The 19,980-nt window shown below is 34.8% G+C and overlaps 1 protein-coding gene and 1 non-coding gene across 3 annotated transcripts in view; one reads left to right on the forward strand and one right to left on the reverse strand.

Moving 5' to 3' along the window:
• Positions 1-200: 200 nt before the first annotated feature.
• TRNAA-UGC (transfer RNA alanine (anticodon UGC)) lies at positions 201-273 on the reverse strand. Its single transcript has one exon. It is a non-coding gene; the product is annotated as a tRNA-Ala (tRNA).
• A 93-nt stretch (positions 274-366) lies between these two features.
• Positions 367-19,980, forward strand: part of LOC131168345 (DNA polymerase delta small subunit) — a 29,185-nt gene continuing 9,571 nt past the window's right edge. For both annotated transcript variants that reach the window (XM_058127704.1, XM_058127703.1), the window contains exons 1-5: positions 367-451; positions 599-728; positions 1,469-1,575; positions 1,745-1,871; positions 2,508-2,615. In XM_058127704.1, the coding sequence (XP_057983687.1) occupies positions 386-451; positions 599-728; positions 1,469-1,575; positions 1,745-1,871; positions 2,508-2,615 (538 nt within the window). In that variant the 5' untranslated portion in view covers positions 367-385. The remainder of the gene's footprint in view (positions 452-598; positions 729-1,468; positions 1,576-1,744; positions 1,872-2,507; positions 2,616-19,980) is intronic.

A 19,980-nucleotide genomic window follows, 5' to 3' on the forward strand; every position in this document is an offset into this window, starting at 1 on the left:
TATTCTAAATGTTTATGCCAATAGTTAGTAAAATTCAAATCACTATGCAAACCAAAACGACATAAATGTTAATTTTTTATTGTCTTAAAACAAAACTAATTTGCATAGGTAATACTCAATAGATACTCAATTCAACCGTCAAGAAAAGAGCATATATATAAAGAATAAAACACAAAACCTTTAGACATAGGTCAAGCATATGGAGATGCGGGGTATCGAACCCCGTGCCTCTCGCATGCAAAGCGAGCGCTCTACCGTTTGAGCTACATCCCCGCGATGTTCTCAATTTTTACCATTATATACTTATCCTATATTTATCGGCTCCATCCTAATATATACCATAGCTTTTCTTCCTGCGCGGCTCATTCGATTCATTTTTCCCGCCATGGAGGCCATGGAAATCGACTCAGAGAAACATCTTCAAAGAAAACAATCCATATACCGTGTTGCGGTAAATCGTCTATGTTCTCTTCGTTGATCATGCTTAGACTTACTTCTTTCTCGCTATCTGCGTTCATTTGTCGTGGCTGAAATTTTTACAAACAGTTGTTCCAATTTTGGCTGTTCTCGACCCATATTCTGTTTTCCCTATTCACAGGATGAGAAGTATGAGATTCACAAGGAGACCTACAGGGGGCAGCAGTACAGTCAGATATACTTTGCTCGGCTGCACCTGATGAGAACTCTCCTCCACTCCCTTGTTCATGACTGGAAACCCCATTTGCCCGGTACCTCCTACTTTTACACGTTGACCTAGTTTTATTTCGCTCTCTCTCATCCGTAACTTCACTAATTCAAGAGCTAGTAATTTTTTTTTTGTTTAGTCTTGTACTCTGTGTTTTTAATTTGTTCTGGGTTTTCTGTACACCAATTGCCTTTCCATATATTTCCATTTGGGGTGAATTGTGTAGTTTTTGGAAGGTAATTAGGGCTTTTTATATTCTATTTTAAATTTTTTTGTTGTTATTTTGCCAATAATTGCTCGCTTAAAATGGGAGCTGGAAATCAGACAGCCTTTTTAGTGTTTAGAGGTTTAGGGTTTTGCGCGTGACAGTCTTCATATGTTTGGTTTGATTGGTTCAGACCTTGTAAAATTTTGGGAATTGCCGAATTGGATGGAAAATGTTGCAAACTTAGTTTTGCAAGATTTTGATGGGCTTCTGTTATTATAATTTCATGGTTATTTTGTGTTTCTGTTCAGTTTGTGGCTACATTGCAAGCTGGGAGTAGCAGTTTTTTGAGTTTCAGAAACAGCCTCTCTGCATGCTGTGCAGAGGCTGTGAATATTCCACACTCCCAAAAATTTGGTTTGGCATGAACCTTGTGCACTGGGTTGCATTTTTTATTGTTGGTTTTGGTCTGTGTATAGGAAGTGAAATTTGGCATTCACTGTGTTTGAGGTAGTATGGTTTAAGGTTTTGAGTTCCTTGGACAGGTTTAGAACTTATTAGGTTTTATTGTGCCACAGTTTGTACCGTTTTGGGACTGGAAGAAGGCAAGGAATGCATCATTGTTGGAACTTTGTACAAGCACATGAAACTCAAACCTACTGTTCTTGATGAGTACTCAAAGGAGGTATGAGGTTGCCAATGAATGATGCCAAATTCCTTTTTTTAAAAAAAATTATTATTTAGTGTTTTTGAACCGAGGTTTAGATTTGTTTCTTTTCCCTTTTTCTTCTGACCTTGCGATTCTAAGTTCTTAAAGCTCTTATATTTTCTTAATGTAAATTTGCATATTACAGAGGTCTGTGATCCCACTTGTCAAGCCTCATAATTTTGTGCACCAAGATGACCAGCTGGTTTTGGAAGATGAAAGTGGAAGAGTTAAGCTTGGTGGGACAGTAGTTTTGCCTTCTGTTTATGTGACAGGTCTGTACTCTGTACGGTTAACTTTTTATTAGTGTGAAAAAAGCTGGAAAACTTTTAGTTATGAGATGTTAGTTTCTCTAAAGCTGTTGGATAGATGGGAAAATTCTCAGGTGTAGCAATAGTGTGCATAGGCCTATGTCGCCATTGTACATTAAACTTCATTTTAATTTGGTTCAGGTCAGTTCTTCAAAATCTTGGTTTATCTCGAGGTTGATGTTTGTACCTGAGCCAAACCTGTCAGCCCCCTCACACTTTCAGAAGAAAGTAAAGTATATACTTGTTAAATGTGACATGATTTTGCCATACCAACTCACAAACACTTGTGCATGCACATGCATCCAAAAAAAAGTGTTCATCTACCCCTTATCCTCAATTGAGATGGGTGTTCTTCATATCATGAACTTTTGTGTACTCTTTTCATCCAAAAAGTATCTTTTTCCTTTATATTTAATAACAACAATATTATTATCGACATCATCATCGTCATCATTATTTCAAACTTAGTGGATAAGTTTCATTAGAAAATGCTAAAATTCTGGTTGCTTGTGGAATAACGACATTTTGAGTTTAAATTAACATTCGGTGTGTATATTTTTTTGTCTTAAAAGAATTTCTTTGACATGATACGTTTGATAGGGGTTGTGGCTGCTCTGCATGGAAAGGAAACTGCTGCTGGTGACTTTTTGGTTCAGGATATACTAGAAGCTGGCCTACCGTCCCAGATAGAGCTTCCACTTAGTTCAAGTACCATGTGATCAACCACCTTATTTTATTTCACTGGTCTTTAGTTTGCCATAAGCCTTATACATGAGCTGCTTGTCTATTGATAATAAAAATTGTTCTGCACATGTGTTCTTGATGCCTGGGTATATGCGCCTTTTAGGAAGGATTTAAACTTTTTTGGTGAGGAACTTGAGTATTTTCATTGGAGTATTTGTCAAAGAATGAAGACAATGGATGGAAATACCATGAAATTTTATGAAATATGATAGCATAGGAGGGAACCTCAATATAGAATACCCATGCCACCAAAATTACTGCTAAAACATGTAATTACAAAATAATCCCAACTAAAACAAATATTACAAAATAACCTCAAAGAACTTAAAATACACAAAAATAACCTAGAGAGAGAGAGAAAGAGAGAAAGAGAGCCTAACAGCCAAAATCAGCCATCCAATAAAATGCAAAGAAAGTACCTATGCCACCAAAATTACTACTAAAACAAGTAATTACAAAATAATCCCAACTAAAACAAATAATTACAAAATAACCTCAAAGAACTTAAAATACACAAAAAATTGCCTTGAATTAACTAAACTTCTAAAATATCTACATTTGCTAATTTAAAACAAAGTCTCTAATTTTAAATCTTAAAACAAAATATGATTGCCTAGATTTATCAACAAGCCATCCCTCAATGCATCTATTCATTCATGCATCCATAAATACATACATTTTACATGCATCCATAAATACTTGCATTTATGCAAGTACACATGCATAACATATCCATGCACATTCAGCATGCATATTCTCACATGTACATACTCATGTACATAGTACATACACATAAACATTCATACATACATGTATAGATGTTATACTATAACATGCTTTTTTTTGGGTAGAAAAAATAACTTATTCATTGAAGAGAAAAGAATGTACAAAGAAGAGAAAGAGATCCTTGTATAAAAAGAAGAAACCGAAAAAGACTAGAAGACAATTAAAATAAACCACCTTCTATTATCTCTAAAGACTACCAATTGCAAAGGAACATAGAGAAGCCAATTATTGAATCCTATCGAAAGAAAACTACTAGAATTGCTCTTCTTGGAAAAGATACTAGCATTCCTTTCCATCCAAATTCCTTGTAAAATATGCCACAAAGTCCAAAAGATTAAACCGTCATCACTCTCTCTGACACCTGTGAAAGAGATGTGTAATAAGTTCTTAGCTGAATCTAGGTAAGCCCAGTTGTCCCCAAAAATGACATAAGACTTATTTCAGATCCCTCAAGAGAGAGGGTACTTCAAAAATAGATGTGAATTAGGTTCTTAGATATCAAAACACTAGAATTAGATATCAAAACACAAGAAACAGACATCCTGAAATAATGCCTTCAAGGTTTGGCAGATTGTTGGTGTTAACACTATTAAGAACGACCAACCAAGTAAACACCTAAATCTTAGAGGGGACTTTAGCTTTCTAGATGAAATGATGTAGGGGAAAGGATTTAAAAGATTTTTTCAAATGCTCAAAACGAGATTTTTAAGAATAGAAATCTGAAGAGTCCAATCCCAAATTCCGATTATCCCTTGCACATGAAAATGAGAGCCTTCCAACAGAACCAAATTCAACCAACAATGAAAATAGTTCCTCTGGCTCCCTATCATTTAGTGGTCTGCGAGATTGAAAATCCCAAGAAGTAAGCCCATTTGAACTAAGGAAAGAAGTTATCACATTGTTATGTGCTAAAGAGAGATGATATAAACAAGGGAATGAAATAGAAAGCAATTAATTTCCCACCCAAGCATCTCTTTGAAAGAGGATCCTACACCCATTGCCCTCAAAACATTTATTCAATGAATAAGTAAAGGATAAATTTGAGCAATACTTTTCCAAGGACTCTCCATAGAACATCTTAAACCCAGTTTGTATCCCACCCATTAGAATGCAAGCCAAATTTACTTTTTTATAACATTATTGTTGAAGACAATTCTCCTGTAAAGGAAAACACTAGAGCCATTTACCCAATAAGGCAGTGTTTTTAGGCACCAAAATACAATGACCCAAGCCACCCTCCAACTTAGATCTAGACATCTTACCAACTAACCAAATGATCTCTTTTTCTCCCCTAACCACTGAAGTAAATCTCTTGTTACTTTCTCAATTTTTTTAGCTGCCCCAACTTGTTTCTAAAAATGGGCAAATAATAAGGAGGATACTAAAGAGATAAGCTTGGATAAGGGGTGTTGACATTGGGCTCGGGTGATTCGTTTGGGTTGCTGACATTTTTGGTGACCATTTGAAATTAAGCAAGTATAAACAACCAAATCATTAGTTTCTATCTTACCTATTTATTTTAGAAAATGGAGTCGCCACTTTATTTTAGTTTTGAAAAGGCAAAATAAAGAAAAACCTTTTTAAAAAGAGATTTAGGTTTGGGAGTATCATTGTGAATAAAGAAGGTAATTCCTTCAATTCCTTTTTGATGAAATTCAAAGGACTAGTAGTCTAGCACCTTATAGCACCCATTCTATGAAATTACCGTACTTACATTTTGTGTGAGTGTGTGTCTCCCCTTTTAAAAAGCAATTTTTTGAAAAAAATAATTATTAAAACCTGACAAAAAAAAAAAATGCGGTCGTAGCTGGTTGAACACCTACAGAGACTAGTCGACCTCCTGCTACAACTTTCCCTTTCCTTTGTTTTTTTTAGGAATATTTCATTCCTTAACTCCTTTAGAAAGGACTTTCATAGAGTCTATACCATAGTTTTAAAATTCGGACTAGTGGGCAACGTGGTGAAGCTATCGTGTTAGTTCAACCGGTTGGACAGGTGGTTGAATCAGTGGTCAAATTGGTGATATATATATATATATATATATATGTATGTATGTGTGTGTGTGTGTGTGTGTGTAATAAGAACGTTTATATTCATAATTATTATCATCATTAAAATTTAAATAAATAAATATTAAATATTAATGTGAGAGAACATTGATATTTCAAATTTATTTAAAAGAGTAAAGTTTTTTGATTGATTAATAAAATGTTAAATGTAATATAGAGTTTTATTTACTTTAAATTTATGTACAACACATAGTTTTGGATAAGAAAAAGTAGAAAATTCATCTTTTGTTATATTTTATATTAAGAGTAAAAATTTATTCTAGTATTACTCAAATTAAGAAAAAATAAATGTTAATATTCAATAATGTACAAAATTAAAATTTTGCTAATTAATTTGTTGTATATTTTGTTTTCTTCTTCACTTTGCATAACAAGGTATAAAAATTTTAAATTCCTTTTTATTCAATTTTACTTTTCTTAATATTTTAAAGTTTCAAACAAAAACTTAAAAGGTAAAAGATTTTAAATTTGGGTGAATTTAATATTTTAGATGCTTATATTACAAATGTATAAATTTACTGTAGTTATTTAGCAGGTAAAGCAACTCAGTTCACGTGGTATGGCTATTCCATATCAGGCAGGAGGTCCTGGGTTAAAATCCAGGAGGTTGCTAATGCAACAAATTCTATTTTTAATGAAAACCTGATCAAACTGAGTTGTTCTTCCACGTATTGCTAAGTTGGATCGAGTCACCCGAGTTTGATCGGGTTGACATTGATTCACTCAAAATTTGGTTCAAGCCTCCTGTCCGAACCAGTAACTTGACCGGTTCTGGTCCAACCCGATCGGACTAACTGGTTCAGTCCAATTTTTAAAACTATGGTTTATACAGAGTGATGGGGATCGGTATGCCCTACCTATGTCATTTTCTGATGCTGTGACACGTGGACGGCCTCCCGATGTCCACATTTCCTTTGCTGACATGATGACACGTGGCCGACCTCCCGATGTTCACATCGGTTCATAATTGTTTATAGATTTTGAATGGATTATTCAAAGACTTGTTTTGAAGACTTTTCAATGTGGGAAAGACCCGAGTAGAGATGTTGAAGCAAGTCCGAGTTCAAGACCCATGTGGGCCCCACACGGTCTTGTGGGCCCCACTTGGCTCCATTGGGCCCACATGAATTGGGCTTCCCTTTGACTTTGTTTGTATTTAATTTGTAAACATGCAAGACAACTTGCTTGCATGTGTATGTTAGGAAATTGTGTGAGTATGTCTAGTGAGTTGGAGTGTTAGTAAGTTGTTCTTAGTATTTATTATGTCTAGAAAGTTGGAGCATTTATTTTGTTAGTAACTTGTAAGAGTAATTAATGTGTCTAGTAAGTTGGTGTCTTTATTATTTGTGTCTCCCATGCTTGTGTGGGAATTGTTAGTTGTTTAATGTCTTTGCCCCCCTGTGCTAGCTATATATATACCCCTTCATTGTAAGAACTATGTAGAGAGAAGTTTTGAATATTGATATTGAAAGGAAATTCCTTTGTGAAGCTTGTTAAGCTTTGTCCAATCCTTGTGATTGTGTGATGAGAGGCTACGTCGTTCTCTTTGGAGATCAGGTGGTGAGAGACCACTATTCTATCCAGCGATTCCATCCCTATCCCACTTTCACGACTTTCCTCCATCACCCACACGGCCACCACCAATTTACACCCAAGGCCAACAATCCACCATTCCATTGCAGCATACATATTACATTTCAAAGTTTGCACGAAGGACTTCAGGAGAGTTCTATCTTGTGTAGAATATCGTCAACTCGACCATAATTTTGATTGGTAAATTCAGCATTCATTTAGATCATTACATACTTACAGCAGTTCCACTTCCCCTCCATTACATTGCCGCGTTTGTCTCGGTGTTTTAAAGCTTGTTCCAAGGAATTTTTTGGCATGGTCTAAGACTTGTGTTGAACAACGTCAAGTCATCCAAACAATTCTCTTGGTAATTTTAGTACTTGTGTTTGAACCTTGCTATATATTGTAAACCCTTGCTTATATTGAAGCCTTTGCTGGAATATGAAATTCCATATTTGATAAGCCATTTGAATCCATAGATTGCAATATTGATACTTGCTAGTTTAATATTAATTGTGGGAATATTGTTTGCTAACAATAGAACTTAAATTCTTGAAATTTTTGAATAACATATTTGTTGCATATAACTTGATTCCTTTGTGAAAGAACTCTTGGGACTTATTTCTGAACAACATCATACACTGTTCAAAAATTCAACAACATGTGAAATGAAGCTTGATTTATTGTGTCTATGTTTTGTTAATTGAGTTCTTAAATCAAAGTGTCTTGAGTGTATGTGCTTGTGTGAGGGTTGAAATCGTAGGACTGGACCACCCTTACCTGTTCTACATCACAGAGGACTTAATCTCATGGAGAGTACCGGTCTAGTCTGATTTTTAAAACTATGGTCTATACAGAGAGCTTGATCTCATGGAGAGTTTGCTACTTTGTGCCTCTCCAAAATGAACATATGTTCATGCAAATTTTGAAAATAAAAAGAAGCAGAAATAAAGTGTCTTTTTTGGTTTTTGGTTGGCATGGCTGGATCTACAAAGTAGGCTACCTATGTATCCTTTGAAGAGAAATCAAGCCATCTATAGTTCTTAAAAACATTTTCAAATTTCAATTTAAAAACATTTTTGGGTTTATTTTTTGAATGCTTTGCTTTCCTAGGGAGGAAAACGATAAAACCCAACTTGAAATCTCTAATTTTACTTTTTAGAAAAGAGACTTTTTAATCTATCCAACAACTACATCATGGATGGTTCATTAAAAAGGTAAATTTTTTAGAAAAAAAAATGTTTTGGTTTCTTTGGAAGGAAACCATAAAAACCAACTTGACATTCTTAGTTTTGTTTTCATAAAAAAGATTTTTTTACCTATCCAACAACCACATCATGATAGTTCATTAAAAAGCTAAGTTTTCTAAAAACAAATTTTTACTTCTTTTTAAAGAAGAAAACCATAAAACTTGAAAAATGATAATTCTTGACTTTTTAAAGAGAAAAACCATAAAACTGACCCCATTCATTAGCAGAGGACTTGACCAATGTCATCATATATCACATAAATATTGCAGCACTTCAAAAAAATAAAAGAGAATACAAAAAAAAGAGAGTAAGATTTCACAAAGTGGATAGGCTAGTTAGCACTCTGCAGATACTCAGAGAGGCAGTTGATCGCCTACATGCATGCTCTACAATACTTAAATTTTCGTGCAATTTTCATTGAATCCAGAGTATAATTGTACTCTAAACTAATCCTAAATGACATGCTATCACTCAAAATCAACATGCATGTGTAAGAATCATGCAAAATCAATCATGCCAACTCATATTGTCAAATATGCAATAAGGCAAAAACAACATGCAAATAAATACAAAATAAAAGATGTAGGACCGACATGAAGGTTACTTTTCAATGTAGATCAGAGGGGAATAACTCTCACTTAAATGAAATATAAAAAGATGAAATGAATGGAAGCATGGAAAAATGGGAGCAATGATGAAAATTTTGGAGTGAGAAATCTATTCTAAGCATGCATGAAAATCCTCTAAGTCTCTGCCATTATCCTTTCTTTCCCCTCTGTAGGTGTGTCCCGAAATTGTCCATGCGTGGTTTATTTATAGATCATGCAAAAATGGAGGGAAATAAGTTTGGATTTTGAATTTTGAAAATTCAAATTCAAATTAAAATAATTGCCAACAACCAACTACTAACGTCCTTATTTGTTGCTTAACACATAACATCAATTAGGGCACGTGGCACAACCAAAACAACCAATCAATCACAATAAATGAATTCAAAATTTAAATTTGCATTGGACCGTTCAACCGTCCTAGGAGACCAGTTGACTGCATGCAAATGGTGCCAACAATATTTGCGCATGCATAAGAAAATAGGGAGGAGATGGGGCCAGTTGACTGCCTTGTGAAAAATTTATCTTGCTTTATTTTTTTGTCTTGAATTTTGTTTTCTTCAGCTGAGTTATTATTTGTTTGGTAAAAAAATGACTATCAACAAGGGAGGTATGACTGCCTAGAGAAAATAAAGCACTTTTCTTCCCATCCTAACGCTTAGACACCTTCTCCACTACTGGATCCCAAAATCCAACTGATCTTGGATTACCTCCCAAAGGAACTCCTAGATAAGACAATGGCCACTCAAGAATGCTACATCTAGCAAAAGAAACCGACTTCAAAAACGTGACAAATGTGACACTATTAAGATTAATAATAGCAATGCTAGTCTTCCTCAAATTCATTTTGAACTTGAAACCTTCTCAAAAATCTGTAGAATTATGAGAACATTCAAAAAAGAGTCTATATGATCATCTAAGAATAAAATAGTATATCATCATGAAATTGAAGATCAGACACAAGCATAACCACCCCCGCATTGTGCACCTCAATCCCCTTCATTGGACCTCTATCTACAACCCTATCTATCAACAACTAAAACAAATTGTTAGATTATCACTTTACCTAAAAGCTTAAATTGTTAGATTGTGGGATAAAAATGTACATCTAGCCTTCACCCTTCCCCGCACGCTCAACCTGATTACACATTTAAACAAACAATGGATGGCGCCTATTATTGAGGACATAATAATTTTTATATCACTACATTATAAATGTAGCCAACAAGACTAGAACCCAAGACTTCCTAGCAATCATAGCTTTGATACTATGTTTTAAATTACTGCTTTACCTAAAATCTTAAACGATAGATTGTGGGCCAACAATGTATATCAAGTTTTGACAAAAGCAGAAAAAAATGTGCTAAAAGATCCCCTTGCCTAACCCTATTGAAGGTTTAAACCATTCCTTTGGCTCCTTATTGATAATGATGAAGAAGAAAACATTTGATAAATACCCCTTTGTCCAACCCTGTCACCTCTCCCTAAAAGATTTTTTATCTAGGAAATTCCAAATAAGATTATCATAAGACTTTTCCAAATCCAATTTAAATATGACCCCCCCTATTCCTCCTATGAACATCCTCAACTATTTTATTAGCCACCGAAATAGCATCCACGATTTATCTTCCCCTTTGAAAGCACTTTGGGCCTTAGAAATGGCTTCTCCTATTACTTTACTCAGTTTATCCACAAGCACTTCTACAACAATTTGTAAACACTTGTCATCAAATTGGTATTTTGAAAATCAGCAATTTTTGAAGCCCGATTCTTTTTAGGCACTAACTTTAAGACTCCAGTAAAATAGAATTCATTAAAGATTTTCAATAGATCGGCCCTAACCACATCCCAGCAATCTTGGAAAGAGGTTATAGTGAAACCATTTGTGTAGGCCCAAAGGCAACCCAAGAATGAAAGGGGGCGGGGGGGTGAATTGGGCTTATAAAATTAGAAGTGCTTGATGTAAAGATTTAAAGCAAATTAAACAAGCAAGCAAATACACAAATCTAAAACCAATCAAATCAAAGAGAGAAAGCAAACTTCTTTTCATAGTGGCTCGGCAACCGGCCTTCGTCCACTCTCTCAAGGCCAATTGCCTTGAGGTTCCACTATGCCCCTTGCTTTAACGATGGCAAGGACACCTCTTAGAACCTCCTTGTTTTCTATGGAGACAAGGAAACTAATTTTACACAAGAGAAATTACAATTGAAAGCTCCTCACTAGGAATAGTTTACAATTTGAGGTCACAAAATAACTCTCAAAGATTAATCAAATGTAGCTCAAGAGTTTTCTAAATTCTCTCTCAAGGATGAGCAAATGAAGGCACAAAGAGAGTAAGAGATATTTTCAAGGCTAGAGCACTTAGATATGCAGTGTGTATCTAATATAATGTTCTCAAGGCTTAGGAGGTCATATATATAGAGTTTGGATGAAAACTAGATGTTTTTTGCCCGTTTGAGCCTTTTTGGTGGCCAAGTTGGTCAATTGCTTACTGGATTCAGTTGACTGTTAACTAGCTGTTAGAGAGGGAAAACAGATTGTTGGAGGCAAGAATCGCCAACCGGTCGATTGCCTTCAAGGGGTGGTTGACTGCCTCTGGCCTTTGCTTGAGGTAGGTTGACCGTCCCCTAGTGCTGATCGACCACCTTGGGCACAAAGGCCGAGGTTCGGTCTACTTAGGTTTCAATTTTACCTGTTTAGGTCCATTAGTACTTTGCCTTATATTTTCTCATGATTTTACACTTCAAAAAACATTACAACTAAGAGAGAAATACTACAAATAAATGGAATTAAGTTTTCAAATTCTTTTCTCAAATCTTCAACTTCTTTTCTTAAATCTTCAACTTTATTGGTTTTACTCCTATAGACACAACTTAAATACCAAGCCAGTAGTACTCAATAGTTTGTTATAATCAAAAGCCAAAACCAGGTTAATGAAACCTTGGGGCTAACAATTTTGACTCGAAGCCTTGCCCCTATCCATCCCAAATAGTACATTTCTAACTTCCATCTCCTTAGAAGGCCTTTCTAAGCATCTCATCTAACTAGAAACACGGATCCATTGTAGCCCCTCAGTAGTTGGTCTATTCTCAACCTCTTCAGTGAATGAATTGGAGAAGTTAGTGATCTCGTTTGCAATCATTTGAGGCCAGAAGAGACTATCCTTTTATCAACTTCAATCCCTCACTAAAATTTTCATCATCTTACCACTAGCCAATAATAGAAAAACTATGAATTACAGAATTTACAGTCACCCTTTCGTACAGACGCCTCATCCAAAAAAATTTTTAATCAAGGAATGAAAGGATGTATGATCTAACCACATAATAATACGACATGTTATATACTACAATATATATTTAAGTAATTTTATTATTGTGACAAAATTATTGATTAAATTTATAAAATATAATAATAAAACATAAATATATTATATTTTATTATATCATATTATTATATGTATATTTGTAAAATACATAATAAAAAAATATAACAATTATAGATATATAACGAAAATGTGTTCATAATACACTAGCAACAAAATATAATGATACTAAAATATCATAAGCTAAGCATAATAAAGTAAATGGTGATATTGATATTAATAAAAATTAGTTACTATATAATCAAATATAATAATGATAACATAAAACTATTGACTTCTTATAGGATTCTTTTTCATATTAAATTAAATAAGCTTTTATATTTTGCATTGTCATGATTAACAAAGAAGGCTGGTATGATTCTCATGTTTACATATGCCAAACAATAATAATTCAATTTTGATTTCAATTCTTTGTTGAACCAAATGTAAGTGTAGAATTTGCCATCTCATTTTCCATCCTAGCGCATACCAATTCTAATAAAAAACCAAACACCACCCAAAGGTATGAGAGGATGCATGTGAATGGGAAATAGAAAATGATTTTAGTAATATTATCCTTGAGTTTGTGTCATATGGGATTATAACAATTTTTTAATGAGAACATATAGAAAATTCATGTTTTAAGAAGAGAGGTGAGCACTTAATAACGTTAAAGAGGCAAAAATTAAAATCAAAAGACGTTTTTTCTTTGACTAAAAGGGTAGATCAACAATCGTGCAAGGACTACAAAGTTATCATAAGCAAAAGTTTAAATGTGTGACACAAGATGCTAGAGTTAGATATATGCATTAGAGAAAGGAAGAGATAGGGTAAGTATATTAGTCCAAGAGATAAGGTAGAAAATGTAATAAAATTTAATAGTAAAATGATAAAAAGAGACAATAGGGAAATAAAGGATAGTTACACAACCACACTACGGAACAACATGGCTTGTTCCATTAGAAATACAACAAAGGAGGTTTTAGGAGGGAGAAAATGTTATTAAATATTATTATAAAAATGATAAAAGAGGACAAAAATTGGAAATAAAGGATAATGATTGGAGCAAGCTATGGAATAGTATGGCTAGTTCGATCAAAAATACTACAAAGGAGGTTTTAGGTGAATCCAAAGGAAGAAAGAGAATTGGTAGTGGGACCAGGGCATTGAGTAAGTAGCTAAAAGAGTAAGGAATGTTGTTTAAGACATGACAACAACATGGAAATAGGGAAAAATTTTGGTAGTATAGTGGCAAGAAAATAAGACGAAAAAAGGCTGCTAGTGAAACTAGGCTTCAACAACAACAACAACAACAACAAAACAAGCCTTAAATCCCCACTATGTAGGGTCGGCTACATGAATCCTTTTCCACCAATTTGCACGATCATGGGTAATTTCCTCCAAAAAATTCAGGGCTATCAAATTCTTACTTTCTCATTCCAAGTTAGTTTAGATCTTCCCCCTTCCCCTTCTACTACCTCTTTTGTAACTAGCTCACTCTTTATTGGTGCACTATTTGGCTTATATTGCACATGTCCAAACCATCTGAGTTGTCCTTCTCTTATCTTGTTGTATATGGGAGTTACGCTTAACTTACTTTGAAAATGTTCATTCCTTAATTTATCTTTTAATATTATACCACTTATCCACCTTAGCATTCTGATCTGGTTAACTTCTACTCTTTGGACATGTGTTTCTTAGTTGACGAACATTCTAATTCATATAGCATAACTTAAAGCCTATAATAAATTGTATAGTAGACTAACATTAAAAATGAACAAAAAGACATACACAGACTTGGCAGGGCTAGGGAAGGAACGAGTATAGGTGGAAATGAGGAAGAAGAAGATATGAAAGAAAAATGGCTAAAAATTAGGGAAAATTATAATTTTTGATATATTTTCAAAATTATAGTGCATGAACTATGCATGAAAAAAGATGAAAATAGAAAAGATGGATGGAATCTTTATTGTAGTTTAGAAATGCTTAGGAGATAATTGGGTGATATGGTTGGTTATTTTATATAAAAAAATTATAACATAAAGAAAATGTCAAATGAATGGAGAAGTACTTTAGCACCTATGTGTAAAAGGAGATATTTCAAAATTGTAATAAGTATTTTGGAATTAAACTTATGAGTCATGCAATGGAACTTTGGAAAAAAATAATTGAACACATAGTAAGGTTACAAAGGAGAGTTTAGAAAATTTCAAAATTAGTTTGGTTTTATGCATGGGAGATCAACTATAAAGACTTTATATTTTATTAAAAATAAAAATGGAATAGTTTAGGGGAAAGAAGACACATTTGCTTGTGGATTTTATTGACATGGAGAAAAATAAAAAACCTATTATAGAGTAATTAGGAAAGTCCTATTGTTTGTTCTAGAAAAAGGGTTTATAGTAAGTATATAGATGTAAGTTAGGATATGTACATTGGGGTAATGACAGGTGTAAAGAGGATAGGGAATTTCCAATCACAATATTGAGTGATTTTTGTTTTTGTTTTTGTTTTTTTTAATATATTATTTTGGTTATGTAGTAGATATATTGATGTCACTAAGGATATGTATGATAGAGTAATGACTAAAGGCGGGCCTTGAATCAACAGTAAGGTTGCTCTTTTGTGACCGGTTGGTCATGGGTTTATGTCTAAGGAAATAACCTCTCTGCATAAGAGTAGGGGTAATGCTGCGTACACTGTGACGACCCTCCCTTTACCCTCACAAAGCAAGGAGCCTTATGGCCTGGGGATGCCATTTTTTTTATGATGGAGTAATGACTAGTGTTAGGACTATAGGTGGAGAGACTATAAAATTTCCAATCACAATAGGTGTACATCAAGGATCTTCTTTGAGTCCTTATCTTTCTACTTTAGTGATGGATGAACTGACTAGGAGTATCCAAAATGAGGTTCCATTATGTATGTTGTTTGCAAATGATATTGTCTTGATTAATGAAACTAGGGGTGAAGTAGAATCTAAGTTAGAATTATGGAGAGAAGCTTTATAATCTAGAGGCTTTAGGATAAGTGGAAATAAGATAGATTATATGAAATGTAATTCAGTAATAGTAAGAGGAATATTGGAGACAGTTAAACTTGATGATGAAGAAATCAATAGCATTAGTAGATTTTGATACCTTGGATCTGTTATGCAAGATGAAGGATAAATTGAAGAAGATGTAATACATAGAGTTAAAACAAGTTGGGTAAAATAGAGGAGTGCTTCGAGTGTGCTCTGTAATTGTAGAATAGCCTTAATATTAAAAGGGAAGTTTTATAGGATGGCTGTAAGATTAGCTATGTTATATGGATTAGAATGTTGGGTGACTAAGAAACAACATAAATATTCGTGGTAAGTTAGGCGTAGTTCCTGTAGAAGATAAGAATGGGAGGGACAACTCAAATGATTTGAGCACTTGCAATGTAGGCCGCATAGTGTGCTAGTGAGGAAGAGTGAATTAGTTACTGTGAGGGGCAGTAGAAGGGATAGGAGTAGAAGTAAAATAACTTGGAATGAGATAGTGAGCAAGGATTTAAGAATCCTGAATCTGTTGAAGGAAATTGTACACGATTGCATAAATTATAGCAGAAAAGGATTGGTTTGTTGTTGTTGTTTTATGGATGAACTTAGTAACATTACAACAACAACAACAACAAGCCTTAAGTTCCACCAAGTGGGGTTGGCTATATGAATTTATTGACATTCAAAGTAAAATTTTGTGGTGTTTACAAATGATATTGTCTTGACAAATGGAATTAGAGATGGAGAAGAATTTAAGTTGAATTCATTAAAATCTAAAGGTTTCAAGATAAGACAAAATAAGAAGTAAGACATGTTGCATGAAATATAATTTTAGTAATTATATAAGGACTAAAAGAAAAAAAATATTAAATTTGATGATCAAGAAATTCATAGTAGTAGAATATGCTATACATATTACATATTCAATTATGCCCGGAAAGAATATGTAATACATAGAGTTGAAACAGATGGGTTAAGATGAACTAAGAAGAATTGCATTGGGTATTGTATGATTGTAGAATTCTTCATAGATAAAAATAAAAAAAATTTGTGTAGGATGGCAATATGACCAATTTTATTATATGGATAAGAATTTTAGGCAACTATGAAACATATCTAAAGAGCAATGTAATAGGAATGAGAATGTTAAGATGGATAAGGTATGTCATGCAAGGGCAGCATCAAGGTTCTGCAGCCATGGGAAAATTTAGAAGAAATAGAAGAGAGGAAGGAAAGGGAAGGGAGGAGAGAGGAGATACCAAGGGGGAACTCACGTTCAATTCCAATTCAAATTCATCAATAACTAACTACAACATGGCTTTCACTCACTATTTTTAAGAATGCCACTTTAAATGAAATTACACGTAAACCCCTAAAACTACATTACATTACACTTATACCCCAACATTACACAAATATTATAAAGAAGCCCCCAAAATACACATAATACTATACTAATAAAACTAAACACATAATAATTGTTGGGGATGTGTGCATCCGCGAACAACAATAAACTACTAATTAAGCCCAACAATTCTCAATAGAATTCTTCCTAAGTAGTCTCCAACATGGATCTTCCCAAACTCTTGCTTCTTGTCCTATATCAACTCTCTCCCAGTTAGAAAAAAATTCAGCTTCAAATTTTGAAAGGTTGAAGGATCAAAGGGGAGAAGCAAACTTGGACTTTTCGGAAGCCAACACTTGAATGGGACTAGAAACCATGTTCCATTGGCAGCACCATAGACTTGACTTGAGAATTAGCATTAATGAACTCATCGGGGATGACACTGTTCAATATGAATGTTTGAAGGACTTTGGATGTCTTCAAACACATTCATTGCCTTCCTTGTAGTGTCTTCAAGTTGAGTAACTTTGACATGATCAATAATCTTAGATTCTTTGTTCTAGTTGGTTGGTAGAGCAACCTTCAAAATGATTTTCTTTCCATCATAGTGAAAGGCATATGTGTTCTCATGTGCTTGAGTCGCATCCAAATCTTCCAACCAAGGAGAAAAGTAGTACATGGCCAATCTTCATAGGTATGATATCACACCAAATATTAGCCAAATATTCACTCATTTGGATAGGAACCAAACATCTCTCGCAAACATGTATTGTAGAGTTATCAACTCAAGATATCACGTAAGGCTCTGGCTGAGGTTCCGGATGAAGCTGCATTTGAGTGACTCCATTTATGGAAACCACATTCATTGGACATCTTCCATCAATAATGATTTTGCAAACCTTTTCTCGGCATTTGAGAAAGGTGTTGAAGAGCTTGAAATTGTGCCCAAGGTATGATAAATGGCATTCCTTTGTCCTATAATTTGTCACCATGTTGCTAAATTTATGCATGTATATATATATATATATATATATATATATATATGCTGCAGCTTTATATCACTTACTGCCTTTTTAACACAATTTCCCACAAGCCTTGCTTTATATCACTTACTGCCTTTTTAACACAATTTCCCACAAGCCTTACTCCTGATTTCTCAAAAACTATCTTTAATTCACCTTGATATTGATTGTCCTGCTGAAATGAAACTAATTCAGGGAGAAAAGTCACAAATGACAGCAAAAAAACCCTGATTTTTAATGCTGGAAATGACAATTTTTAGGGTTTTGTGCCAAATTATCACGCTTGCTTACAAATATATTGTGTCAGCGACCAAAATATCAAGCTGCAGATCAAATTATTGTGGAGAAACTCATAATATCGCGCCTACAGGCAATTTCTCATGAGATGAGAAATTGTAGAAGGCTTTAGGAGACTTATGTGCTTCACTAGCGCGTGGGGCGCGTGCATTGTCGGTGGGGAGATTCCAGCGACGAAACTTCACACAAGTGCAGATCAGTGGGTGGGGAGCACTGTGGTGGTGGTGTTGTGATGAGAAAAACACAAGACACTAGGGATTCTTGAAGGCCGACGGCTGGAATCCTTATGGCTGGCGTGTGGGACTGTTCTGGTGATCGGAAGGTGATGAAATTGTAGGGGAAGGGGCATTGGGGTGTTCTGTATTTGATGGTGTGTGTGGTCTTGCAGGATGGTGGCTAGAAAGTAGTGTTCGAGCAAATGGGGACATGGCTGGAATTTTAGAAACAGTTCAGAAACTGCCTTTCGGTGGTTTTTTTTTCCTTTTTTTTTTTTTTCATACTGAAATTTCAGAACAGAGATGATGGGATGAGAGACTAACAAAGAGGGAGGGATTAATGGAGATATTGGGAAGATGAAGAAGAAGAAGGGGAGGATTAGTACAGAACAGAGGGTGAGAGAACAAGAAGAGAAGAAAGAAGAAGCAGCAGCAGATAGGGAGCGAGAAGTTACAGAAAAAAGGAGAGAAGGAGAAGCAGCAGCAGCAAAGGGAGATCTAAGTTGCAGAAAAGTGGGGGGAGGAAGAAGAGAAGAAGAGGGGGAAGAAGATTGAAAGGAAAAGATGGAGGAACTGAAATGGAAGAAAGAGATCGTGGTTGCGCTCTGATACCAAAAGATGCAGGGGCAGCATCAAGGTTCTGCAACCATGGGAGAACTTAGAAGAAATAGAAGAGAGGAAGGAAAGGGAAGGGTGGAGAGAGGAGATACCAAGGGGGAACTCACATTCATTCCAATTCAAATTCATCAATAACTAACTACAACATGGCGTTCACATGCTACTTATAAGAAAACCATTTTACGTGAAATTACACGGAAACCCCTAAAACTACATTACATTACAAATATATCCCAACATTACACAAATATTACAAACAATCCCCCAAAATACACATAATATTATACTAATTAAACTAAACACATAATAGACTAATAATTAAGCCCAACAATTCTCAATAGAATTCTTCTTAAGTAGTCTCCAACATGGATCTTCCCGAAGTCTTGTTTCTTGTCCTACATTAGTATGTCTCTAAGATATAAAGTAAGGAGTGAACAAATCCGCGGTAAGCTTGGTGTCATGGGGCAGCAGAATTCTAAGGCCATAAAGAATCACCCTTAGTTTGCCTAAGATGTCATGCCCATGCAGCAACAAGACCACACTAGGTCCTGTCTAGCCATACTTTTTCTCATCCATAGAAACACTCTGGTGGCAATTTCAATGGTCAAGTGTCACGGCTTGAAAACCCTTGTTCCAACTAAGATTGTCATTGAGGAGCCATGACTTGAATAGTAACGGAGTTAAACTCGCATTTCACAAGCATTGAGGATAACCCTCATTCCCCCAACATGATCCTTGTGTAAGAGCACATGTCACTTACCTCTTACTAGCTGAAGCAGAGGGAAGTGACACCATACACTACTTGAGCCAGACATCAATTGCCCTTAATAGTATCAGGGTATCAGACGACACCATCCAAGGGGATGCCGAAGTGGGCCAACACAAGTATATGTCTCAACCTTCAAGTTTGAGTGAAATGCAACTTTGTTCTCCAATGAGTCGTTCATGGGGCTTCCAATGCCACACCAAAGCCCTAGAATTTTGCTTTTCCTCAAGAATTTTACCTTCATCTATTCTCTTTTTCTCAATTTCCTTGAGACACAATGCTCTTTTTTCAAAGCTAGCAAAAGAATCCCTAAAAGCCTTGCTTACCAAGTTCATTTTACTTAGTAGCAAGTTTGAAACCTGTGCCATGAAGATGGGGCAATCGAAATCCAG

The sequence above is a fragment of the Malania oleifera genome, chromosome 11 (assembly GCF_029873635.1).
Source record: "Malania oleifera isolate guangnan ecotype guangnan chromosome 11, ASM2987363v1, whole genome shotgun sequence".
NCBI lineage: Eukaryota > Viridiplantae > Streptophyta > Magnoliopsida > Santalales > Ximeniaceae > Malania > Malania oleifera.